Consider the following 14,792-nt stretch of genomic DNA (forward strand, 5'->3'; position numbering starts at 1 on the left):
ACATAAAGAGTTTTTAATTCCGCCATTAACACATATTTTTAATTTATGTTTGAATATGGGAATTTTTCCCACAATTCTCAAAAAATCGGAGATACACCCGATTCACAAAAAGGGAGACAAAAAATTACCTGCGAACTATAGACCTATATCTATTTTGCCCTCATTGTCAAAAATTTTGGAAAAAATTACAAATAATAGGCTCACTGTTTATCTAGAAAATAATAATATTATTTCGTCAACTCAGTTTGGTTTTCGTAGGGGGAAATCAACAGATGATGCAGTATTTACACTAACTGATTATATAAGTCAAAATTTAGATAAAGGAAAAAAAGTATTATCCATTTTTTTGGACTTGGCGAAAGCCTTTGACACTATTTCGGTACCCAAATTGATTTCTAAATTAGAGGTATTGGGAGTTAGAGGTAAACAACTAGAGTTGTTTAAAAGCTACCTTTCGGAACGTACACAATGTATACGTGTCGATAATTATGTTAGTAATTGTCTTCAGGTCGAGTATGGCGTTCCACAGGGTAGTATTCTAGGTCCTACACTGTTTTTGATTTATATCAATAACCTCTCTTCCTTGCTTTTTTCACAAGGTAAATTGATATCGTATGCTGATGATACTGCATTAGTATTCGTCGGTGATACATGGTCTGAGGTTTTTGCAGCTGCGCAGGATGGTTTTGATGTTGTAATTGAATGGCTTCAAAATAACAAATTAACAATAAATATTGAAAAGACCAAGTATATGGTGCATTCGATTCGCAACATTAATGGGCCGGGTGAGATCTACAAATTGATATGTCATTCCTGTGGTCGAGGCTCAAACTGCGCTTGCCCTTTTATTGGGCGAGTGGATTTTATCAAATATTTAGGTATTACCATAGACTGTAACCTTAACTTTAAACGGCATATTTATGATTTATCAAGTAAAATTCGAAAGTTAACTTACATTTTTAGAAATCTTCGAGACGTTGTTGAACCAACTATTTTAAAAAGAATATACTTAGCTTTATGTCAATCTATCATTTCATATTGCATTGTATCTTGGGGTGGAGCATCAAAAACAACTTTAAAATCTCTTGAGATAGCTCAACGCGCGGTACTTAAAGTTAGTACTTTCAAGCCACTTCTTTATCCAACGAATGAAATATATAAATATTGTGAGGTCCTTACAGTTCGACAGTTATTTTTACTTCATATTATCTTGAAACAACATTCAGAGCTATATAAATATACCAAGAAAATATTAAATAAGCGCCGAAATTATACAATATGTTCCAACAATCAAAAGTTTCGAACTGCGTTTATTCGTAAATTTTATTGTTACTTGGGACCTTTTATCTATAACAAAATTAATAAAATGTTGAAAGTTTCTTCTGACAATAGTAAAATATGTAAAACAAAAATTTTTAACTATTTTTTGAGCTTATCTTATGATGATACGGAAAATCTTATCTGCACTTAAAATTGCTAAAGTAAAACTAATCATTACTGTAAAAAACTTGCACAATCAGCTATCCATTATAGACAAAAGTACACACACACACCCACACACACACACACACACACACACACACACACACACACACACACACACACACACACACACACACACACACACGCACGCAGACACACACACAAAACAGCATGCGAGTACTTACTCTCACTTCGCTTATACTTAATAAAATATTCGTTAATATTAAGAAGAAAAAAAAAAGAGAAAAAAAAAAAAAAAAAAAAAAAACATATTTAAAAACATGTTTTGATGGTAAATATTTCCAAACTTTAATAATTGTCAACCTTTTTTGTTTTTTTCCAAATTTTGTATTTATAATCCTTGTTTTTTATTGTGTTGTCATCTTTGTATACAGATTAGTATTATTTTTGTATTCGCTATCTGAACGCAAATTTTGATTATGTAACAATAAACTAATTTTTGGGGAAGACACTGTGGCCTGTAACACAGCTTTTTTAAGCTAGCACGGGTCGCAGGGCTTCTTGATATTGTAAACTACATAATTTGAGCAAATAAACTATTTATTATTATTAATCACCCAACGAAACCAGTCACTTTGTTACAGTTATGCAGTTATATACACAGCATATAACTGTCATCGTGTTTTATGAAAAAAGTGGCCTAACAATAAGCTAACGTCAAATAGTTTTGCAAAGTTGTACAAATATTAAAAAAAACATACAATGGAATGTTAGTTTTACTTCATTTTAGGTATTGCTACTTATTTAAATTGTATATTCAAGTGGAACATATTTTATTTCATTTTGATATCATAGTCTAATAGTACCTAAAAGGTACCGAAAAGTTTGTATACATTTAATTTTTTTTTCAAGTAAAATAAATTAAAAAAAGTATCTGCAGGTCTACTCCTTATAATATTGTTAAGCAATGTTGCAAAGTTATCAAATAATCAATAAAAAGTTTTTATTTATGTAGTATGAATTTATAATTATAATTATAATTATGTATATATATATCATCTCCTTTGTCCTAAAGTTGCGTGGAAGAGATTGATTTTTAACAATAAGACCGAATTTTGTACGTATTTTCAATACAGTCCTTATAGTTAATGTTACTTTTTTTTCGTGGTTATTTATGTAGTATGAATTTATAATTATAATTATGTATATATATCATCTCCTTTGTCCTAAAGTTGCGTGGAAGAGATTGATTTTTAACAATAAGACCGAATTTTGTACGTATTTTCAATACAGTCCTTATTGTTAATGTTACTTTTTTTTCGTGGTGTGTAAGATTTAGATTATAGAAAAATAATTAACGAGAATTAGAGAAATTATTATTATATGTTTTACAACCTACATATAAATTGATCAATGTCTAAAAAATATCTACGTTTCTTCTTCTTAACAGTAATAACACAAAATTATAACATTTTCTCAACATCTCGATTCTAGATCGTGATTGCAGTCATCACAATTTCATGCATTTGAACATGTCCCCTTTACGAAGTTATATGCTTACCTAATACGACACTTAGATTTGTCCTACAAATTCACTGTAACTAATAATTATTTGCACGATAAATGGTATAGTAAAAATGTCTATAAAATTTCCATTGCATTTCAAAAGCTTCTTCGGAGCTTTGCAAGCCTAATTTTAGCTTATCGCTCGCTTAGCGTTGCTTAGCTTATCGTATTATTATTAATAAGTTCACGCCAAATATCAGTCATTTAAAATCCCCAATCAACTTCCGCCGGGAATCTTGCGCAAATCGTTTGTCTAGCAGCCTAGGGGGATGCCCTATACTTCGTTTACCGAAACTCTGTCTCCACTCCAGGAAGCGTCTGCTCCAGCTGCCTCAGTCTCAGCGCTCGTATGTCAATACAGATAAGTCGCATTTTTCGAAGACCTTCGTCTTTAAATATTGCGGCATCTCTTATGTAAAGAGGACAAGAAAAAGTTATATGTGTTTATGGTAAGAACACTAAAAACCATCGATCGTAAAGACCGTCGTCGGATCGACAGCATTACGTCTTTTCGTCAACAGTAAAGTTCGGCTAAAGAAAGAAACTAATATTTTTACACATACAAAAATCCACTTCGAAGAGGAATCGAATCCATGGTCGTCATCGTTCATGGAACTTTATCATCACTATAGCAAAACGGTCCTCTGCCACACCAATATGTTTATACACAGCCTATACTTATTTATTATCTTATTGATTAGTCTGTTCTATATCTAGATGTAAGATTATTATTTTATACATTAATTAACATTACTAAAATATCTCTTCGTTGATATTTATAATGTCAGTTGTACTACTAGAATGGTAACTTTTAGTTAATATTTCATTATTAGTAGCTTGCTTATTTTACTGAAATAATGGTATTTGCTCATCAAAATCGATATACCCAGTGAAAAATGCGGTTTAATTCGACGGAGGTCGACGAAACAAGAATCGAGTAAATACACATTATTAGATATAACTCAAAAGGTACTTGTCAGATCCTAATTGGCCACATGACGTGCACTACCTTTCGATTAAAAAATAATCATCGGAATCGGTCCACTCAGTCAAAAGTTCTGAGGTACATAAAAAAATACAATCGAATTGAGAACCTCTTCTTTTTTGGAAGTCGGTTAAAAGTTATTTACAATATTCACGTAGGTGCAATATATATATATCTTAATATATATAAATCTCGTGTCACAATGTTTGTCCGCGATGAACTCTTAAACTACTTAACCGATTTTAATCAAATGTGCACACCGTGTGCAGTTTGATCCAACTTGAAAGATAGGGTATATTTTGTTTTGATATATGTAATTATTATATTTAAGAAAAAAAATAAGGCGATACGAAGTTTGCCAGGTCAGCTAGTATATATATATATATATTTATATATTTGAGCATGTGTAATGTATATGCAGATGTCCGCACTAGGTACTCTACTTGATACGTAAATTAAATAGAGCAGCATATAGTATCTAATTGTGTTGGCTCGCAAAGAAAAAAAAACCGACTCCATTTACATCGACCAGTACTACAACGTAGGAGACGAAAAAATAATCTAAAATGTACAAGACAAGCATCAAGCTTCGATTAAAAAAATCATCAAAATCGGTGCACCCCGTCAAAAGTTTATTTATTTATTTTTTAAATAAATTACAGTCGAATTGAGAAACTCCTCTTTTTTTTAAGTCGATTCAAAATAAAAACCATGCTCCACCACTTTCCTCGTATAAAGATTTTCGGGATATGAGACAAATTATCATTGGCTGGTCTGCAGACGATTTAGACATTGTCAGAAAGACACTGTGTTGCCTAGGACACTCTTCAGGAAAACGCAGAGTTGCCGAAGCTCTGCGCCACCCTCTTGACCTCACTGGCTAGGCCCACAGGAACGACGAGTCGATACGTGTGGAGCCAGTTCGGCTACAGGAGTCTTTCGCATTTTAGAGCTATGCCACGAATGCTTGACGGAGATCCCATTTCGGGTTTCAAATGAAGTTTTCCTTCTCCAGGATCCTGATGATTTTAAGCCAGGTTTATCCCTTGGTCGCCTTTTACGACCTCCATGGGAAGAAAGGGAGTGGTGCTATTCTTCTCAGCCGACACCAAACGGCATAATAATATAATAATGCCATGTGAGACAAATACCTACTTATTAAAGAATGACATTAATGTACTACTATATTCATATTAAATATATTGAACAACTATTAAACGTAACATGAAATAAGTTCAGATACTTGTGTAGATACTGTGTCTTTTAAGTTCTTATCATTACAATTACAATAAAGTATTATTAAAACTTAAGACAAAAGTAGAGTCTCGATTTCGGTCTAAAAATTTAAATGAATCGTCAAAAGATTGAGGTTGATAAAGAGATAATCGTAAATTATATAAGAGAACGTTAACATTCAAAAAATCTCATTGCGTAATCTCTCGTCATCTCAATAATTAACCAATTAAAAGATATTTGAAAGACCAGAGATTAGTGTATTTTTTAGCATATTATTATGTTTACGTTACATTAGGTAATTAAGATACCATTACCTTTAATAACGTTAAATTCCTTTAGTTACAGCCACCAGTAATCCAAATACGACTAAAGTATGGTATATACAAATTACGTAATTCGGTGTTCACTTTCAAACAAACCCGGACCACTGAAGTCTTTGATAGATAAACACGGACTGGATACGAAGAGTATTTCGCATGCAAACACCAGACTTTCGGTTCATGGCTCGATGCGCACCAAGTAACTTATCTTTCACCATTGTAGCGCGTGCTTTCATACGTAACATTGTCTTCTAGAAGTAGACGTGCAAATGTGTAATATATTTGTTTTGTAAACACAAGAAGAAACAAGTGCGGATGCATAAAATAGTGCTGCTTAAGTTTATAATTTTTATTTTACTTTCATAATCAATATCTTAAATAATATTTTTTAAACTATACGTTCAAATCATAGGCCATTAAAATTCAATCATTGGCTATATACCAACCTATTTAGGCCAATGCAAGTGCCTGACATAAAATATCATATTATACCATACCATACCTTTTTATAGCAAGTAAACAAATCTTTTTTCCTATTACTATTAAAAAAGTATTAGTACCTATAAGAAAATATTTCCATGTAAACATTTTTTTAATAACACTTCTGGAATAACGTCTTTGTTATTCTATGATGTATTTATTGCTAAACAAAAGATTGCACATTTTAGATCAAGATTAATCTAGCAATCCAATGTGGCAACTAGGAATGTTCGTACAATAAAACGGATATATTATTTAATAGCTCGATTATAATTACTGAAATTACAAAGTTTGTAAATAAATTCTAAGTAACAATAATTAAATGATAATATCACTATACTATAAATTCTAATAAGTTTGTTTTTATTTATATCTAAAATAGAATCTTGTGGTTACACATGTTACAGTAAAAAATTGAGACGCTTTTAATCATCATCATCGAACCTAATAATTGAAAATTTTTGAATGCCAAGAGGGACATAATTCCGAGAAACATACTCAGAAAGATTTCGGTTAAAAGGCATTCAATACATTTTTTAAACCTAAAAAACTTACGTGTAGTAAATTTTGAACTTACAAGCCTATATAATAATAATCAGTAACTTTGGTAAGAGTAAAATAAACAATAAATAATTGTGTTTGCTCGCAAACGAAAAAAAACCGACTTCGATTACATCGACGAGTAGTACAACGTAGATCGACGAAAAAATAGTCAAGTAACTTCGCGTTATCAAAGATTACTCACAAAGTAGTTATCAGATCTCAATAAAATTTATATGTGACCACATGACAAACATCAGCTTTCGATTAAATTAAAAATTATTAAAATCGGTACACCCAGTAAAAAGTTATTGCGGATTTTCAAGAAGTTTCCTCGATTTTTCTGGGATCCCATCATCAGATCCTGATTTCCTTATCATGGTACCAAACCAGGGATATTCCCTTTCCAACAAAAAAAGAATTATCAAAATTTGTACATCCAGTAAAAAGTTATTGCGGATTTTCAAGAATTTCCATCAATTCCTCTGGGATCCCATCATCAGATCCTGGTTTCCTTATCATGGTACTAAACTTGGGATATCTCCTTTCCAACAAAAAAAGAATTATCAAAATCGGTATATCCAGTAGAAAGTTATGTGGTATAATACAACGTAGGTCGACGAAAAAAGCGTCAAGTAAAAACGCATTATTAGATATAGCTCGAAAAGTAGTTGTTAGATTTCAAATAAATTTAAATGGGACCAATTGGCACACACCACCTTTCGATTAAAAGAAAATTTGTCGAAATCGCTCCACCCAGTCAAAAGTTCTGATGTAACATACATAAAAAAAAAATACAGTCGAATTGAGAACCTCCTCCTTTTTTGGAAGTCGGTTAAAAATAAAAATGTGAGTGATTTTGAAATACGTGAGCTTTTCAAACATCGTATGTAATTTTTTAAACAACAGTTATTACATTATATAATAAGCACGTTTGTTATGACCACTAGACCACGAGGAACTTCTTGATATCCTATAGGTAATTTGCTTGCATAATATGGATAGAATTGTTCTCGAGCATTTAGCCTGTTACATCCCAATTCTAGGCATACGCCTCTCTCTCCACGTAGAAGAAGGATAGGAGCTTTATCCACCACGCTGCTCCACTGTGGCTTGGCGGATATGTTCCCTACTATGAGTAACGATCGCTATCAGGTATTTATGATAACATAAACCGGGACCGACGTCTCCCCACCGTGCTCGGAGGGGTCGGAGACCCACAAGGACCAACCGGATCCACACCGGAAAGAAATATTTGTACAAATAAAAATACTCATCCTGAGTGTGAATCGAACCCACAAACCGTCGGTGTTTTAGGTGACTACTCGCACCACTACGCCAAAGCGGTTCTGGTTGAATCGTCTATTTTTTTGTTATGCATATTGAGGACCTTATAATATTTTTTCGTCAATTATATTTCGACAAACATTTTTGTAAAGCTAATGTGCGATTCTATGTCCCTGTTGCAATCATAACTTTATTACCAAAATATAAATAAAAAAATCTTTACTTTTGACCTTGTTGACGTTAACAGGTATAACAAATTGTTTTATTAGCGTCAAGCCCACTAAGATGTACGAGTACAAAAAATAAAAAAAATAAAATTGTACATGCCCCTCTTAAAATTATAAAATTAAAGATTTGTTGTAGATCATAATTATGATATGATATCCGCATTCAAACCGGTTGACCTTGGCTTTTGCGAAATGCGCCGTCGAAAAATTTCGTCGTCAGCTTGATGTTAGATTTTTAACCGACTTCCAAAAAAGGAGGAGGTTCTCAATTCGACTGTATTTTTTTTTATGTATGTTACATCAGAGCTTTGACCGTGTGGACGATTTCGACAAATTTTCTTTTAATTGAAAGGTGGTGTGTGTCAATTGGTCCCATTTAAATTTATTTGAGATCTAACAACTACTTTTCGAGTTATATCTAATAATGCGTTTTTACTTGACGCTTTTTTCGTCGACCTACGTTGTATTATACCGCATAACTTTCTACTGGATGTACCGATTTTGATAATTCTTTTTTTTTGTTGGAAAGGAGATATCCCTAGTTTAGTACCATGATACGGAAACCAGGATCTGATGATAGGATCCCAGAGAAATCGAGGGAAACTCTTGAAAATCCGCAATAACTTTTTATTAGGTGTACTGATTTTAATATTTTTTAATTTAATCGAAAGCTGATGTTTGTCATATGGTCACATATAAATTTTATCGAGATCTGATAACTACTTTTTGAGTAATCTTTGATATCGCGTAGTTACTTGACTATTTTTTCGTCGATCTACGTTGTATTACTCGTCGATGTAATTGAAGTCGGTTTTTTTTCGTTTGCGAGCAAGCACAATTATAAATATTTACCTACTTCCGTACTTAAAGTGAGATATATATTAATAGGGTAATAGAATACATAATAAATATAGTAATATATCGTGATTTCTCCACCTACTAACATTAAGTATAAGTTTTGAGTGCGATCTTTGCAAAAACTACTATTTATAAAGCGGAACAAATTTAATAATGTTTATTTCAGTGATTTTTAACATTTCTAAGCGGACATCATTTCTACCATAACTATCTATAGGTACATCTATACAAATAAATAAAATTGGAGTGTCTGTTTGTAATATTAAAATAACCGCTTTTTATTAAATTTATATATATTTACATATGTATTTAATTATTTATATAATTTTTGTCTGTCTGACTGTCTGTCTGTCTGTTTGTTCCGGCTAATCTCTGAAACAGCTAGACTGATTTTGACGGGAATTTCACTGGCAGATAGTTGATGTAATAAGGAGTAACTTAGGCTAATCTTATTTTTTTTTAAACTGCGAACTGAACAATAACTATTTTGTTAAATTCCACGCGGACGACGTCGCGGGCACAGCTAGTTTGTAAATAAGTTATTAGGTCCTTACGTATGAAATTGGCGTTTTGTATGGTCGGAACATAAAGTCGATTTTTTATATATTTAATAAGTATATTTAATCAATCAAAGTATGTACCATTTCTATCTATCCACTTTTGACATTATATAGGTAGTTTATTGATACCTTGTTTATCTGTTTGTTTCCTAAACATTAAATAAATAAATAAATACATTTACTAAAAAAAACATTCGGGGTATCAATAAAATGTTTGAAGGTGGTTCGGACTGCCCCATCAAAGTTGAATTTTTTCTCTTGCAAGAATTTACCCGATTTCGAAAAAACCTGGTAAAAAATGGTCTTAGACATTCCAATTGAAGCTCCACTAATTTGATAGCCGTATTTTGTGCAGTGTGTAGTCTAGCGTTGTCCTAAAGCAGCAGTGGCCTAGAGCGATTGACTAGCCTTGGTAGTTTAGCGGCTATCTTTTTCATTATGGTTTGAATTTGCTGACAATAGATATCTGTCGTAATCGACTGGCCAGATTTAAGAAAGCTATAGTGAACGACACCGGCACTAGTCTTACGCTCACAAGTAACTTTTTTTGAGTCAATTTTTGCTTGAGTCGGGATTTGGCTGGCTCAGCCTTTACAATGAACGTTTCCGATTATTGTACATGATCCACTTTTCGTCATATGTAATTATTCGATTTAAAATTCCTTCATTATTGTGGCGGTTGTTATTGTTAATGTAACGCAAAAGTTCAAGTGCGTTTGTCAGTTTCCTTCACTCAATTCATGAGGTACCCACTTTCAAGTTTTTGCTTCAAGTGGATTAAAACAGTTTTATCAGTAACGCCACAGCCTGCAGCTAACTCGGACGTGGTTTGTGGTGAATCCGCTTCCACAATAGCCTTCAATTCTTCATTATCAACTTTGGTCTCCAGCCGTCCACGGGGCTTGTTCCGGAGGTAGAAATTTCGAGAACAAAAACGTTGGAACCAAAAACGCACTGTGTTTTCGTTTGCGACACCGCAGCCATACAAATCATTAACTCTTCGAGCCGTTTCAGCAGCACTGGTGCCACTGTGGAACTTGTACTCGTAAATAACACGATATTTCAAGTTTTCCATTTTGTAAAGTGAGTGACGCAAAGATGAAAAACAAAAGAGAAGAAACAATGAATTAGGTACGGTTTTTCAAACGCAAATGCATGAGTAAATAGCTGTATAAATTTGAATTTGGAATTCTTAACTACAGAGGAAATATTTGAAATCAAAGTGGTCAGTGCGACAAAACGCCAAATTCATATGTAAGGACCTAATATTATGAAATATAGTTTGTTGTAATGTTTATTACCTTACAGCAGTGAGGTATAAAACTACGTAGGTACTCAACGCAAGTCTATTATATATACCTACATGTTCAACACAGTCTTTTTTATTAAGTTTTTTTTATCTGTTCGAGTGTGTGACAATTTTATAAGACATCAATCAATCGATGATCTCAAAATAATTCAATTTCAAAGATACCGACTTCAATATTCAAGAAATAGTTATAATAGAATAATAGGAAAGATAAAGCCTTTTTTAAAGGAAGATTAAGGTAAGATTAGATAGAATTATCCATGTTTAATCTTTTTTAAAGTTGGCGCAACGGTCGCAGCACAGGTTTATGACTGTTGAGCTGGGATTGCAGGTTCGATTCCCGCACATAACAAACATTTATATTGGCCATACAGATGTGTCCTTGTGGGCTTCCCCACCGTGCCTCGGAGATCACATTAAGCCGTCGGTCCCGGTTGTTATCATCTATATATGATAGCGATCGTTACTCATAGTAGCATTGGAGCAGCGTGGTAAATTAAGCTCTGATCCTTCTCCTACATGGGGAAAGAGGCCTATAAAATTCAGACCTGTGCTTAAAAAGGAACTTTGTTGTAATAGAATAGGTAGGTACTTATTGTTTTTATGATACTTTGCAGTTTTTAACATGCTTAAAACATGTGCTTGTAGGTATGCTTTTTAATTTTTTTTTAAACGAAATAAGTATTTTGTACTAATTATATTGTATTAAAACGACAACATTGCCCTATTACTATCTATAGGTAGGTATTTGAATGTATAAAAACCACGTTATGTTAAGTAATTTATTAAACGCTGAGCAACATAATAAATCTGGTTTGAATTTTAAAGTTTCAAGGTCGTTAGACAATAGTTATTGTAAAAAAGGAGTGTCCTTTAGACTACACGACTGAAGTAAAACTTCTGCACAATAGGCCTGCACTGTGTCTTAGATATACGAAATGTAACTGGCTATGAGTGAAAGAGAGAAAGAAAATGTGTGCTCGCACCACTCTCTCTTTCTTCGTTCGCCTCGCCCGATCACACTTTTCGTAACGAATCGTCTACGAAACACACATCTCCTCAAGCATTTATTAGCTTACTCCCTAATTCAAGCATGCGTAAAGAAGTTTTACTTCAAAAAGTTTAAGTATCGGCTATAGAAAAATATATTGTCTGCTATCTCAACAAATAAATAAAATTGGAATGTCTGTTTGTAATATTAGAATAACCGCTTTTTACTAAATGAATATGGATGTATACACGGTACAAATCCCGAAATAATATTTTTAACAATTTTTGTCTGTCTGTCTGTCTGTTTGTCCCGGCTAATCTCTGAAACGGCTGGACCGATTTTCACGGGACTTTTACTGGCAGATAGCTGATGCAGTAAGGAGTAACTAAGGCTACTTTTTAACCGACTTCCAAAAAAGGAGGAGGTTCTCAATTCGACTGTATTTTTTTTTTAATGTATGTTACATCAGAACTTTTGACTGGGTGAAGCGATTTCGACAAATTTTCTTTTACTCGAAAGGTGGTGTGTGCCAATTGGTCCCATTTAAATTTATTTGAGATCTAACAACTACTTTTCGAGCTATATCTAATAATGCGTTTTTACTTGACGCTTTTTTTCGTCGACCTACGTTGTATTATACCGCATAACTTTCTACTGGATGTACCGATTTTGATAATTCTTTTTTTGTTGGAAAGGAGATATCCCTAGTTTGGTATCATGATAAGGGAACCAGGATCTGATGATGGGATTCCAGAGAAATTGATGGAAATTCTTGAAAATCCGCAATTACTTTTTACTAGGTGTACCGATTTTGATCATTCTTTTTTTGTTAGAAAGAAGATATCCTTAGTTTAGTACCATGATAAGGAAACTAGGATGTGATAATGAGATCCCAGAGAAATCGAGGGAACTTCTTGAAAATCCACAATAACTTTTTACTGGGTGTACCGATTTTAATAATTTTTAATTTAATCGAAAGCTGATGTTTATCATGTGGTCGCATATAAATTTTATCGAGATCTGATAACTAATTTTTGAGTAATCTTTGATAACGCGTAGTTACTTGACTATTTTTTCGTCGATCTACGTTGTATTACTTCGTCGATGTAATTGAAGTCGGTTTTTTTTTTGGTTGCGAGCAAACACAATTATTTTAATAACTTCTGCAGATTTTTTCAACCTTATTATTTTATTATTAAATCTTGTTTTTCAAACATTTTAAAAATGTCTTACCCCTCCTGAAAAATGCAGATGTCGTATCAGAGCCAGTTATTGCATGTAAAAATAGTGCATGATTTTGACACTTAGTAAAACTAGATAAACTTTTTGATAAAAAATTAATAGTTGTTTCGATTGGAGTTCGAGCACGTAATACGAGTAAGTTTGTCATGTGGTTTTTTTTCGTTTGCGAGCAAACACAATTATATTTTAGAAATTTGTCTATACAGATAAATAAAATTGGAGTGTCTGTTTGTAATATTAAAATAACCGCTTTTTAGTAAATGCATATGGATGTATACACGGTACATATACCAAAATAACATTTTTTATAATTTTTGTCTGTCTGTCTGTCTGTTTGTTCCGGCTAGTCTCTGAAACGGCTGGACTGATTTCGACGGGACTTTCACTGGTAGATAGCTAATGTAGTAAGGAGTAACTTAGGCTACTTTTATTTTAGAAATTTGTCAGAAATTTATTTATTTTATTACTCTGCGTACTTTTTTGTTCATTTCAACGTGGACGAAGTAGCGGGCACAGCCAGTATTTATATATAATCGAATAAACACACATTAATGTAGAGTGTTACTGAACTATAAAAGAAAAATGTCATTACAATTTAGTTATATAACTACAAAACTGCAGTCTGCAGTGTGCATTAAAAAAATAACGGGTGTGCTTTAGACCACATGACTGAAGTTCAACTTTCATAAATCTTCATAAACTTATTGGAAGACAAAAGGTTCAATAAAAATAAAGGAATACCAATATACACATTACACAGTTCGTCCTCAAAAAGTCTGTAAATTTTTTAAAAGGAATGTAACTGCTCAAATCGTTATATAATCAACTAATGTTCGTACAGTCGTATATGTAGGTAATTGGTGTAAATTAAATTACGGTTGTCATGCGCCAATATTGCCGATCAATCCATTCGTTGTGAATGATTTTTTGATACGCAGTATTTTCATAATGTGTTCATTTCAATAATTTAAAGAAATATATTTAAGTAAAATAAATAATCACCAGTAAACCCTCGAGGAAACACATGACATAATTATGATTTTTTGTTCTTCAGTAATTTTTGTACTTTGGTTATGGTTGTTATGTTGTTACAATGGTTCTACTTTGTCGAAATAAATCGTAATTATGCAATAACATTATATATGTAAAGGAATAAGATTCCTTTGAGTTTTTATATAAAGTATGGTCGTATGTTGATATACTTCTTTTATAGCAGTAGTGATATGTATTGTTTATGAAAAGATTTTGACACTCTATTGTAGTCAATTTAATATTGAAATTGGTTAAATAGCTTGGAATGCCGTTGTTTTTTTCAGGGAGGTTTTTTTATATTTTATTCTTTGTATCAAAATTTATAAAAAGAAATTTGTGAAATAACGACTTTGTTTTTTCATAGCAACACTTACTTTAATTTTCCGGTTCCAATTCTGAGTATTCAACAAGTGTCTTATATCTATATATTAAGAAAATAGTATTGTACCACTATAAGATAACTGTTATTTCACGTAATTAAAAATCAAGACATTCTGAAAAACACCGTCAAATATGAGTTAGGACAGACAGAATTAACGTACAAATTGCGTACGATCGTAGGGTACGATTGTAGATCGTACGTAGGTATGAAATTATCGTACACGTTTGGCATCACTGCCACTGAGATTGGAGGAATACAAGCTAACTGCACTTGTTAACCGACTTCCAAAAAAGGAGGAGGTTCTCAATTTGACTGTATTTTTTTTATGTATGTT

At 32.6% G+C, this 14,792-nt stretch overlaps 1 protein-coding gene across 1 annotated transcript; it reads right to left on the reverse strand.

Annotated features, from left to right (window-relative positions):
- Positions 1–10,235: 10,235 nt before the first annotated feature.
- On the reverse strand, positions 10,236–10,577 carry LOC123669729 (histone-lysine N-methyltransferase SETMAR-like). Its single transcript, XM_045603319.1, has one exon. The coding sequence runs from the start codon at positions 10,575–10,577 to the stop codon at positions 10,236–10,238; it is 342 nt and encodes a 113-aa protein (XP_045459275.1).
- Positions 10,578–14,792: the final 4,215 nt, after the last annotated feature.

The sequence above is a fragment of the Melitaea cinxia genome, chromosome 3 (genome assembly GCF_905220565.1).
Source record: "Melitaea cinxia chromosome 3, ilMelCinx1.1, whole genome shotgun sequence".
Lineage (NCBI taxonomy): Eukaryota > Metazoa > Arthropoda > Insecta > Lepidoptera > Nymphalidae > Melitaea > Melitaea cinxia.

Coding starts and splice junctions, on each gene's coding strand:
- LOC123669729 (XM_045603319.1), bottom strand. CDS start 10,577: ATGGAAAACTTGAAATATCGTGTTATTTACGAGTACAAGTTCCACAGT.